This window comes from Callithrix jacchus, chromosome 1 (assembly GCF_049354715.1).
Source record: "Callithrix jacchus isolate 240 chromosome 1, calJac240_pri, whole genome shotgun sequence".
Classification (NCBI taxonomy): domain Eukaryota; kingdom Metazoa; phylum Chordata; class Mammalia; order Primates; family Cebidae; genus Callithrix; species Callithrix jacchus.
In genome coordinates this window covers 141,688,571-141,701,145 of record NC_133502.1, presented here as the reverse complement: position 1 = coordinate 141,701,145, position 12,575 = coordinate 141,688,571, and the positions used below count along the sequence as shown (strand labels likewise).

The 12,575-nt window shown below is 45.8% G+C and overlaps 1 protein-coding gene across 1 annotated transcript; it reads left to right on the top strand.

The window, feature by feature from the left end:
- The first annotated feature begins 476 nt into the window (after positions 1-476).
- On the top strand, positions 477-11,685 carry LOC100385091 (SPATA31 subfamily F member 1). Its single transcript, XM_078350059.1, is given in 7 exon segments — positions 477-670; positions 1,321-1,363; positions 1,894-1,957; positions 2,972-4,242; positions 4,245-4,589; positions 4,592-5,872; positions 5,875-11,685. Coding segments are annotated over 7 exon segments (3,975 nt in total). The 5' UTR covers positions 477-526; the 3' UTR covers positions 6,702-11,685.
- Positions 11,686-12,575: the final 890 nt, after the last annotated feature.

Genomic DNA, 12,575 nt, shown 5'->3' with positions numbered 1-12,575 from the left:
TCTGTTACTAGTCACCCGTTGCCTGAAACATCAAAGCTCTGCATTTCCAAGCCATAACCAGACTCCACCCTCCCTAAATTCATGTGTGCTTCTCAGGTATATTTCCAAAACAAGTGGGAGACTTAGTGGAGGTTCCTCTGGCCTAACCACTCCTTCTAATAAGGTACCCTGTGTGCCAAAGCACTCAGTTTTCTGAGGATGGGTGACCACAGAGCTGTGAAGGAGATAGCTGAGCCATCAGGCTGGTATAGGGGGTGGAGAGTGAAGACAGACTAGGAAATAGACACTGTTTTGGCACTTTCAGTCCCAGGCTCAAAAAACCCTTATCTACAGACTGAATCACCACATAAGCTTCTCTACTACATGTGCCTTATGAAACAGGAGGGCTGTGTGATACAGTCTGGTGGCCTAGTTCCATCCTCTGTGAGGTGGACATGACAAGGCCTAGCACTGGGAGTATTAGGCACCAGAACCCTGAATGCTGAGATACAGGGATGGCTGATCTCATGCAAATGAGGTTTAGACCATGTTGAGCCCTACTTTTATTCTGTGGGATGTTGGATATCCCTTATACACCTATGGATCCATCTTCATCATTATTCTACTTATCTGGCAAGTGAAAAGAAGCCACCATGAATTGCGTTTGGAAACTAAAAGGAGCTGCTGCCGGGTAGGGCAACACTATGATTCCAACTGAACTAATTAAGCCTCAGATAAGAAGCTTATAAGCTCCAGGGTCCTTCCTTATTTACCCCACTGCCCCTCTCCTCCAATTTTTATGCCATACCTTTAGTTACTTTTATATAGTATTTTCCTTCTCAGAGCCTAAAAGTAATTCCTTACCAGGTCTTCCCTGAACCATACTCTAATTGAAAAGCCAAGAAGCTTCCCATTTGACTTGAATAGAGACCTGGATGATATGGGATCTATCTCACTGGAACCCAGAATACCTCACAGTATGGGGAATTTTTTTGGTTGGTGTTCCTTTAAGATGTTTATAAACTGAAGTCTTTGAGTATTAGAACTACATACTCTTTGATCTGTACCATCCTTTCTCTTGCTTCATCCTCAGTATCCAGCAGGAATTCTCTGGGAATCAGATGGAAGGTACCGAGTTTGGAAAAACCTCCAAGTGAATCAGAAATAAGCAGAGAAGGAAAATGGGCTTAAAAGGTTGAATGGGCAAATAAAATCCAGGAGAGTGTATAAAATACAGATAGGTATATGGAAAGGGAGTGGAAAATGTAAGTTTTGTCTCATTTTGGACATGAAAAAGAAAATGGTGTCCAGCTTCACAGTCTAATGTTTTTGTCTTTTAAGCATCACCAAAAAGTCAGGCAAAGGGCTAGAGATGCAGCATCAACAGATAAAATCCCAATCTTTCCTCTGACTCCTTTCCAATGTGGGTGTTTCCCATGAATCCAGAGACCCTCTATAATCCCTGGAGCCAAGAGCCATGTGCTCTGCCACTGAAAGACTCCAATTCCCCAGACTGAAACTTCCATGGGTGGGAAATCATACCTTGGAAATATTTTTAAATTCTCTACATTATTCCCATGGGAATAAAGAATTAAGGAAATAACTCTGATGTCCTTAGCTGTGTCATTTACTAGTTTAAAAACCTGTGGAAGTCACTTCATCTCTCAGTCTTGTTAACCATAACATGGGCATCTGATGATCCTCTCATTCACAGTATGGTTGTTAAGGTCAAATAAGAATGGGCATAGGAGAACAAGTCATGATTCATTATACTGTGCACAGAAAGACCTTAGAGCATTTATAATTAGGGTTTTCAGTGTCTTCTTGCTGAGAGTGAAAGGCCTCCAACCTCCTACAGATACTCTGAAAACTCTACCATGTCACTGTTTACTATAACACTGTCTTCTGGTTCCTCAGCTAGGAGACTTTCTCAGGAAGAAGCTGAGAAGCCACAGGAGCTGCTCTCTGTCATGAAAAGGTAATCTATTGCTGTTCAGTCTCAAAACACCAGCCTGACCTGTGGTGAGTTTTTTCGTGTAGTGGGGGACATGACTGAGGAGATGGAAAGTGTCTGGGAGGGAGACATACACAGTGGATGCTGGTTCACTAGTTGAGAGGGTTGCAAAGGCATAATCATCTCAGGAGGAAAGAGTCACCCAATATTGATTTGGGGTAAGGTCATAGTAGCTCTGGAATTCAAGCTTTTACTAGTATATTATTTATAAAAGACATTACATGAGGTTCTACTCAGCTATGAGATATGTTACCCAGTCAAGAGAATAGATTTTGCATGAGGAAGTCATCCATGTCACATTCTGTTTACAGATTTACTCTTTCATGAGCGAACTCAGCTGACCAAGATGAACCCTGCTGATATTACCTCCTTTGGTTCTATATTCAGGGAGTCCAGTTCTTGGCACAGCCTTAAGACAGGGGCCTATCATCTTATCCTCTTAAGATTTCTAGAGAATAAGATTGATTCCCAGGAGATGTTGGGTTAATTAGCAGGGATAGCTCATAGTCCCAGAATGCACAAATCCCATATGAATCTCATTTTCCACAGTTGGATGTACTGAATACTAGGCTTTGGGTTTCTTAGCCTCAAATGAGACTGTAAGACAAGTTCTACTTTGTGATATATTCCTGATTATGCCCCATCAGCTAACTGACTCTTCCACATGCTTGGTTCCTTTCTCCTAGTTCAGCTTCTCAACAAAGCCAACACAGGACCAAACTCAGTTCCCAGTCCTCTCTGAGGGCCATGCTCTTCTGTGGAATACCTGAGGCCTTGCCCAATGAGTCTTAAGCCCCAGCCCACCATACCTTACCAAATGACATTTTCTTAGGAAGAAAAGTAGAGTAGTAGACATGAAGGGGGTATAGGCTTCTAGACTGGCAGTACTAGGGAAGGGAAATGCCAACCCTAGCCCACACTCTTCCAAGAAGGCAGATGTCACTCTATCATTAATGTTTGCCATGTTTCCCTTTCCAGCCAGGGCTGGCTTCCTCCGGAGGGAAGTGTGTGGTGAATCCTGTGTGCAGATCCCTGTTGCCAAATTTGCAAAGCTGTGGCTCAGGAGATTCAGCAATTGCTGATGGGTGAGAAGAACCGGAAGTCCCCAACTTTATCGAGGAGCCCATCACAGGTCTCCTCTTGCCTAGAGATTTTGTCTGTGTCTAATATATCCTTTGAGAAGAGTCTAGAGCTCCATTCCAGACATACCAGAGAACTTTCACAGGCATCTGTAACCCCGACACTGTCACAATTAACAGATCAGAAATCTTTAACCCAGTCAGCTGCTGAGTCAACATATGCAGATGGCAGCCAAGATTATTGTGCTGATCACCTCCAGCTAGGGCAGGAATTTCAAATGCCAGATGTGCTACAGGGCCCAAACACAATGGCTTCTTCAATGGAGGAGCCAAGGGCTCCACTGAACCAGGAGGAGATGATGCACGACAACCCCAGCCATGTCCAGGGGAACCAAGGCCAGCATCACTTGAATTCCCAGGTTTCCTTGATGTCCCTGAACCCAGAAACCCTGAATACGATGCATCCAATGGCCATGCAAATGATCCTCTCAGCCCACCTGCCATTCCTCAGTCCTGAAGTCCAGAGGCTTCTTGAGGTATATGTTAAAAAATGGATGCATTTCCAGAGGTGGGGTCTCCCCAGATGTGTGGAGGAGTCCCTGAGGCAGCTTATGCCAAACCCACCATTATATTACCACCTTGGAAATGACCAGCCACTTTCTTTCAACCTGAATAACACTTCTCAGGTCTCTCTTCATAGATTTGAGATCATTTTCCACCAGACCTGGTGTTCATGTGTGGCTGGCCAGCCCATCCAGACCTTCTGGGTTTCTGAATGGTCCATTATGAACCCAGAACAAATACACTACTGTCTGCAAAGCCCAAACCCTGTGGCTCTAGCCTTGCCCTCTCCAGCCCTTAAAGCCCTAAGTGGCCCCCATGCACAGTCTGGAAGACAAGAAAATGACTCGGGGAGTGATCTGCATCAGAAATGCAGCCAGTTATTCTGTGGGATCCCTTCTCTGCACAGTGGGTCCATGGTTACCACTTTCATGGGCTCTCAAGGCCTCTCCAAGAATAAAAATGTCCCCAAGACCCCCTTGAAGGATCCTTTTCTCTTCAACAAGCTCTCCTTCCCCCAACTACTGCCTAAAACTCCACCCTAGTCAGCCCCACTCTCTTCTCCACTTTTCCCAAATTGGGTTTCTCCATCTGACCATCAACGAGCTCAGTCAATGTCCCATTTCTGACTCTGGCTGAGCATGAAGCCTTGGAGTGGCACCTGCTACAGAGGCAGCTCCAGCTTCAGTGGGGCTTGCCAGCTGTCCTCCAGAGGTCTCAGCACACCCAGTACCCGATGCAGCATGAGCCCTGTGGCAAAGCTCAGTCTCCTGAGACCATGACAACTTCCCAGCCAGGGGATTCCATCTCAGTCCTCACCAGGGAACTACTCTTCCTGGGGCATGCCCGGAACCTGCTGGAATTCCACATCCAGAAACAGTTGATTCACCATCGCTGGGGCCTGCCTCAGAAGATCCGGCAGTCCATCCAGTTGCTCCTTACATCCACTGACCAGCAGATTTGTCCTGCAGCAGCACAGCCCTAGCCAATGTGAGCATCTCCCAACCTGCAGCACTAGAGGCCAACGGGGCTTGTGATGTGCCAACACCCATTGTGGCTCCAGTGTCCATCCCCATGCCACACTTGTTAACCCAGGTCAAGGCAATACTGCAGAACCACATTGACTCCAAATGTGGACAGATCCACCAGGGCAAGATCCCTGCCTGTGTACATAGGTCCTGGGACTGCAGAATTTCTGGGGGCCTGGCAGTGGCTCCTTTTCCCTGCATTCCAGAAAGCCAGCTCCTGGAACTGCAGACAAGTGACCCTGACCTACATGACAAAGTTATGCCCTGGATGCCAACGGCCCTTGATCAGCAGCAACAGGCCTTACCATGTACTGCCACTGAACACCCTAAGCTACTCCGAGTCTTGTCCGTGGAAGCCATTGAGAAACTGGAGACAACTTTACGGCACAAGTATCTGGCCTTCCTGTCAGGGCTGCCTGCTCTGTATTATGTGGCACTCTCCAGTGCCCTGACCCAGCCAGTCACTAGCCAATCTGTCATCACAGAGATGGTGCCTGGGCCTATGGAGGTCCCAGCAGAGCTTCCGTCTCAGATGATTTCATTTGAAGATCATTGTATAAGTCTTGGGTCATGCCCTCAAGACAACAACAAGACTTATATAGATGTTGCAGAAGAGTTCCAGCCTGCAGTGCCAGTAAAAGAAACAATGGAGACACTGCCTCTAGAAAGCTGGACACATCCTGCTAGCCCCCACTCACTCCAGACACATATCTTGACCAAACTAAACTTCCACCTGAGAAAAAAGGTCCTAGAGATACAATTGGGAATTCCCATAAGAGCAAGGAAGTCCAGGGAACAAAGTGCTATTGTTCCTGAGAACATATTCACACAGGAGTCTCTTGAAAGTCTAAACCACCAAGGGGAGACATTGCTCCAGGAACTTCCCATCCCACAGGACACTCCTGCCCCCAATCCAGAACGGGTCCACCTTAAAGAACAGCTGGCCATTGAGTGGAAGGCAGTGCAGCAGAACCAAAAGCAATCTAATTCCAAAACAGTAGCCCAAGGTTCTGCCCACTGGGTCTCCAAGATCTCACAACCCAGTGGGGACATGACAGGGGCCCACATGCTTTGTGCTCAGGTGGAGGCCAATGTGAACAACCCCAGTCTGGAGGAACCCTGGGGCCCTGAGCCTCAAAGCCCTAGCAAGAGCAATGGCCCAGCCTATATCTCCATATTAGCAGGAAAGAGAGAGGACCCAGAAGAAACCAAAAAGCCAGGGACCATGGAGAAGGGGATGCAGGGTTTGGGCTCTCCTCAAGCAGAGAAGAAAGATGCCCTGCTGAAGACCAGAGTCCAAACAAGACACCCTGAGGCTCCTGGTGATGGAGCCATAGCTTTCGTCTTGCAGATCCCTGTCAACACAGCCCCCAGCATCACCCTCAGCTTAAGCTCCCAGAGATACCTACAGGAGTCCCTAGGGGGAAAGAATCTGAGAATGACCTGCAACACAGTCAAACAGAGCTAAATGTCATCCTTGAACCAGCGCAGATTCCTAAGAATGCCCAGACTGTGGTGCCCCAGGCTTCACAGGGTCAGCCTTTCCTGAGCCAAGCAACACAGGGTAAGCCTTTGCAGAGCCAAACTTTTCAAGGCCAGGTTTTGCATGGGCAGGTGATGCCAACCCATACTCACAAGAGGCCCAGCCTTTCAGAGTCTAGCTTGAGAAATAAAATTAAATCTTTTCTGCAGCATATTAACCCCAAGATGAAAGGCAAAGGGCATGAAGACTCCATGTACTCAGCTGCTGCAAAGGTGGCCAAAACCACAAAAGAAAATGTTGCAAAGAACCTGGCTCCAGCCAAGAACCCTCTGGGGAGAAGTAAGACAGAGAAGCCACCAAGGTACTCCAAGGTCCAATCTCATCCTGCTGAGAAGCTGGTGGGCCCAGCCTTCTTGGATTGTCCCCAGTCCCCAGACAATAAGCTCCAGCTATGCTCCAGACAACCTGGCCCTGCTTCAGCTCTGGGCCATCCCTGCCACTGCCCTTGGCACTGTCCTCAAGGAGCTTGTGCCACCCAACCAGGGCACCCAATCTAGCTCCTGACCATCAGTTCAGATAGAAACACTGGTCTGCTGGAGAACATGCAGAGCCATGAAAAAGAGTTTGCAAGCTCCCCAACTGCTGCATTCCTCCAAAGGACCAGTATTGTCATTTCCATGAATAAATGTGCAGGTGGGGCAGGGTGCCAGCAGAAATAGACTCTATATTTCTCAGCAATACATTGCCTGTCTGTTTCTCATCTCCACTGTATTGTGTTAAGGGAAAGTGTGAGGCAGGCTAAAATGTCCTTCCTGTCTAGAAAAAGAGCTTTAACCTACCATTCAGATGGTTCATTTTAGGGGGTGCCAAAGTATTCCCTCCCTGAGGAGGTGTTTTTTTTTTTTTTGTTTAGCAAAATACAATATCTAATATGACAGATGTCATTAGATACAGACGACAGACTCTCCTCTGACTACTCCTTTTTTATACTGGGAAGATCTTTCTAGAAAACCTATCTGGGGGTGATTGGGAAGATGGTGCTGTAGGACCAACTCAGGATTGCAGCTCCCAGTAAAACCGCAGACGGTGAGTGGACACCACATTTCCAGACAGATCTTTATTGCCCACAGACCAGGAGATTCCCAGGTGTAGGAGCCCCACGGGCAGCCAGCATGGCTGTTTGGGCCGGTGCGGTTGTTTGGGCCAGCATGGATGTTTGGGCTGGGGCCACAGCGCAGTGGCACTCTGTACAAAATACACTGGTTTGGTTGCCCTGTTAAACTGGCAATTGGAGATTTTGGAAGACAGATTAGCACATTCAACTGATTAAACGGGACTTAAACTGAAAGCCAGGTCAGGAGATTCCCAGGCAGCAACGTGGTTCCAGCAGGCACAGTGGGTCACAGCACAGGAAATCACACAGATCCCGGCGCCCTTTCAGCAGGTGACTGGAACACCTGGGAGAGAGTCAACTGTTCAACTTAAAAAAAAAAGGGAGGGGTCTCTCAGGCAGGGATCCAGGTGATTAGGCTCGGCGGGTCCCACCCCAACAAAAACCAACAAAACAGCAATTGGAAACGCTTGGGGTTGAGAGTTTCATGGCAAGTACAGCTGAACCCAGGACGGTACAGCTCGGAGAGGGAGGGGTGTCCGCCATTACTGAGGCACTCGACCCCTACGGAGGTACACTGCCATTGCTGACGCAGCCTGCCGTTGCCGAGGTAACCCGCCATAACAGAGAGAGCCCACCACTACAGAGGTGGGCCATCATCACCACGGCAGCTCTAACCACACCCATATAAACAGGACTATGGGGAATTACACACGGCAGCAGGGCAGAGCCCAGGACAGCAGGGCGGAGCCCACAGCAGCAGGGAGGAGCCCACAGCAGCTCAGCATAGCCTCTACAGGCAGGCAGTAATTAGACTGCCTCCTTGCTGGGCAGGACAGTGCAACAGATACTCATAAATAAAGCCCTAACTCCCCGGGACAGAGCACCTGAGGAAATAAAGGGGCTTTAGGAGTTCTGCTGTGGCAGATTTAAATGTACCTGCCTAGCAGCCCTGAATGAACTACAGAGCTCACAGCCCAGCACTAGAGCTCCTATAAAGTACAGACTGTCTCCTCAAGCAGCTCCCTGACCCTCGTATATCCAAAGAGTCACCTCACAAAAGACTGATCAGACTGACATTTGATGGGCATCATTCAGGGACAAAGATAGCAGAAGAAGAAACTGGTAGCAAACCTCACGACTCCACAGCTGCTACAGGTGTATCCCAGGCAAGCAGGGCCTGGAGTGGACCTCAGCAGTCCTACAGCAGAGGGGCCAGACTGTTAGAAGGAAAACTAAGAAACAGAAATACTTCATCATCAACAATCTGGACGTTCACTCGGAGACCCAAGCAGAAAATCAGCAACTACTCAGATGACAGGTGGATAAATCCACAAAGATGGGAAGAAACCAGCACAAAAAGGAGGAAAACACCCGAAACTGGAACACCTTGCCTTCTACAAGGAACCACCACTCCTCACCAGCAAGGGAACAAAACTGGACGAAGAATGAGTGTGATGAAATGACAGAATCAGACTTCAGAAGGTGGGTAATGAGAAAATTCTGTGAGCTAAAAGAACATGCTCTAACTCAATGCAAAGAAACTAAGAACCTTGAAAAAAGATTTGACGAAATGATTAACATGAATGGACAACTTAGAGAGGAATATGAGTGAAGTGATGGAGCTGAAAAACACAACACGAGAACTTCGCGAAGCATACACAAGTCTCAACAGCCAAATTGACCAAGCAAAAGAAAGAATATCAGAAGTCAAAGATCAACTATAAGAAATAAAACGAGAAGCCAATATTAGAGAAAAAAGTACAAAAAGGAATGAACAAAGTCTCCCAGAAATGTGGGACTATGTGAAGAGACTTAACCTACGTTTGATAGGTGTACCTGAATGTGACGAAGAGAATGAATCCAAGCTGGAAAATACCCTTCAGGATATTATCCAGGAAACTTTTCCCAACCTAGCAAGGCAGGCCAATATTCAAGTCCAGGAAATACAGAGAACACCACAAAGATATTCTGCAAGAAGATCAACCCCAAGGCACATAATCGTCAGACTCACCAGGGTTGAAATGAAGGAGAAAATGCTAAGCACAGCCAGAGAGAAAGGTCAGGTCACCAACAAAGGGAAGCCCATCAGTCTTACAGCAGATCTCTTGGCAGAAACCCTACAAGCCAGAAGAGAGTGGGGGCCAATATTCAACATCTTTAAAGAAAAGAAGTTTCAACCCTGAATTTCATATCCAGCCAAACTGAGCTTCATAAGTGAAGGAGAAATAAAATCCTTTGCAAACAAGCAAGTACTCAGAGATTTTGTCAACACCAGGCCTGCTTTACAAGAGCTCCTGAAAGAGGCACTACACATAGAAAGGAACAACCAGTACCAGCCACTCTGAAAACATACCAAATGGTAAAGAGCATCAACAAAATGAAGAATCTGCATCAACTAATGGGCAAAACAGCCAGCTAGCATCAAAATGGCAGTATCAAATTTACACATAACAATATTAACCCTAAATGTAAATGGGCTAAATGCCCCAATCAAAAGACACAGACTGGCAAATTGGATAAAAACCCAAAACCCATCTGTGTGCTGTATCCAGGAAACCCATCTCACATGCAAGGATACACAAAGGCTCAAAATAAAGGGATGGAGGAAGATTTACCAAGCAAATGGAGAGCAAAAAAAAAGCAGGAGTTGAGAGGAACGATCCAAGATGGCTGATCGCTAACATCCAGGGATTGCAGCTCTCAGTGAAAGTGCAGAGAACTAGAGGACGCCACACTTTCAGACAAATTCTGGTCACTCACGGAGCAGAAGATTCCCAGTGGAGGAGCCACACGGGTCGCCAGCATGACTCCTGAGGCCGGCTCAGCGGTTGTGACGGCACCTCTGTGTGGCACCTCTCGGCACAGAGTAAATGAGACTGGTTCCCCTTCTGACCGAGGTTTGGAGCCCCAGGAAGGCAGAGTCGCCTATTACAGACACAAGAAGGAAGCCAGACAGGAGAATCCTAGGCAGAAAAGCACCATCAATCTTAATGCGGCTGCTCTGGCCCTGGGAACGAACAACTTGGACGTCCACTCAAGAGACCTAATCTGAAAGCAGGTAATTTCAAAGACGACAGGAGGATAAATTTACAATCATGGGAAGAAACCAGCATAAAAAGGCTGAGAATACTCAAAATCAGAACGCCTCTCCCTCTAAAGATGATCACAGTTCCACATCAACAATGGAACAAGGCTTGATGGAGAACAAGCGCATTTCAATAACGGAGTCACGCTTCAGGGAATGGATAATAAGAAACTTCTGTGAGTTAAAAGAACACATTGTAGCCCAATGTAAAGAAACTAAGAACTTTGAAAAAAGGTTTGATGAAATCCTATTGAGAATAGACAACTTAGAGAGGAATATAAGTGAATTAATGGAACTGAAGAATACAATGCAGGAACCCCGAGAAGTATGCACAGGTTTAAACACTCAAATTGTTCAAGCAGAAGAAAGGATATCAGAGGTCAAAGTCCAACTTAATGAAATAAAACGAGAAGACGAGATTAGAGAAAAAAGGATAAAAAGGAATGAGCAAAGTCTCCAAGAAATGTGAGACTATGTGAAAAGACCAAATTTACGTTTGATAGGTGTACCTGAATGCGACGGAGAGAATGAATCCAAGCTGGAAAATACCCTTCAGGATATTATTCAGGAAAATTTTCCTAAACTAGCAAAGCAGGTCAATATTCAACCCCAGGTAATACAGAGAACACCACAAAGATATTCCTCAAGAAGAGCAACCCCAAGGCACATAATCGTTAGATTCACCAGGGTTGAAACGAAGGAGAAAATACTAAGGGCAGCCAGAGAGAAAGGTCAGGTTACCCACAAAGGCAAGCCTATCAGACTTACAGCAGATCTCTCAGCAGAATCTCTACAAGCCAGAAGAGAGTGGGGGCCAATATTCAACATCCTCAAAGAACAGAACCTTCAGCCCAGAATTTCATATCCAGCCAAACTAAGCTTCACAACTGAAGGAAAAATAAAATCTTTTATGAACAAGCCAGTACTCAGAGATTTTATTACCACCAGGCCTGCTTTACAAGAGCTTCTGAAAGAAGCATTACACACAGAAAGAAACAACCAGTATTAGCCTTTCTAAAAATATACCAAAAAGTAAAGAGCACCAACATAAAGAAGAATTTATATCAACGAATGGATAAAACAGCCAGTTAACATCAAATGGCAGTAATCCTAAATTTAAATTGACTAAATCCCCCAATCAAAAGACACAGTCAAAACCCAATGACATGTTCCATCCGGACCTGTTTCACATGCAAGGATACACAAAGACCCAAAACAAAGGGATGAAGAAAGATTTACCAATCCAATGGAGAGCAAAAATAAATAAATAAATAAATAAAAAGCAGGAGTTGCAATTCTTGTATCGGATAAAATAGATTTTAAAGCAGCAAAGATATAGTGGTAAAAGGATCAATGCAACAACAAGAGCTAACGATCCTAACACGCAGATACATAGAGACTTAGATTCACTGAGACAGAAAATCAATAAGGATATCAAGGACTCAAACTCAGATCTGGAACAAGTAAACTTAATAAATATTTATAGAGCTCTCCACTTCAAAGACACAAAATATACATTCTTGTCAATACCACATCACACCTACTCATAGGTTTAAATGAAACATTGATTGGCCATTATTAATACCCATTTTTTTTTCAGAATAAAGCAATATTTCCATTCACCCTCCCTCTTTCTCTTTCTCTTTCTTCCTCTCCTTTACTCATTTTTTTTCTTTCCTTCTCTCAGAAAAAGAAAAAAAGAAATCAACTTGTAAACCTCTAGATCCAGGTCGGCAATGTCTCTCTCACTGCTTGATTTCCTTCCTTCCCTTCCCTCCGTCCCTCCCTCCCTCCATCCTTCCCTCCCTCCCCATCCTCCCTTCCTTCCTTCTTTCCCTCATCCCTTCCTTCTCCCTCCCTTCCTCCTTCCCTCCCTTCCTGCCTTCCTCCCCCCACCCCCCCAAAAAAAGAAGGAGTTGCAATTCTCGACTCTGATAAAATAGACTTTAAAGCAACAAAGATCAAAAGAGACAAAGAAGGACATTCCATAATGGTAAAAGGCTCGATACAAGAAGAAGAGCTAACAATCCTAACTATATATGGACCCAATACAGGAGCACCCAGATATATAAGGCAAGTTCTTAATCACTTACAAAGAGACTTAGACTCCCACACAATAATAGTGGGAGACTTTAACACTCCACTGTCAATATTAGACAGATCAACCAGACAGAAAATCAACAAGGATATCCAGGGCTTGAACTCAGACCTGGAACAAGCAACCATGATAGA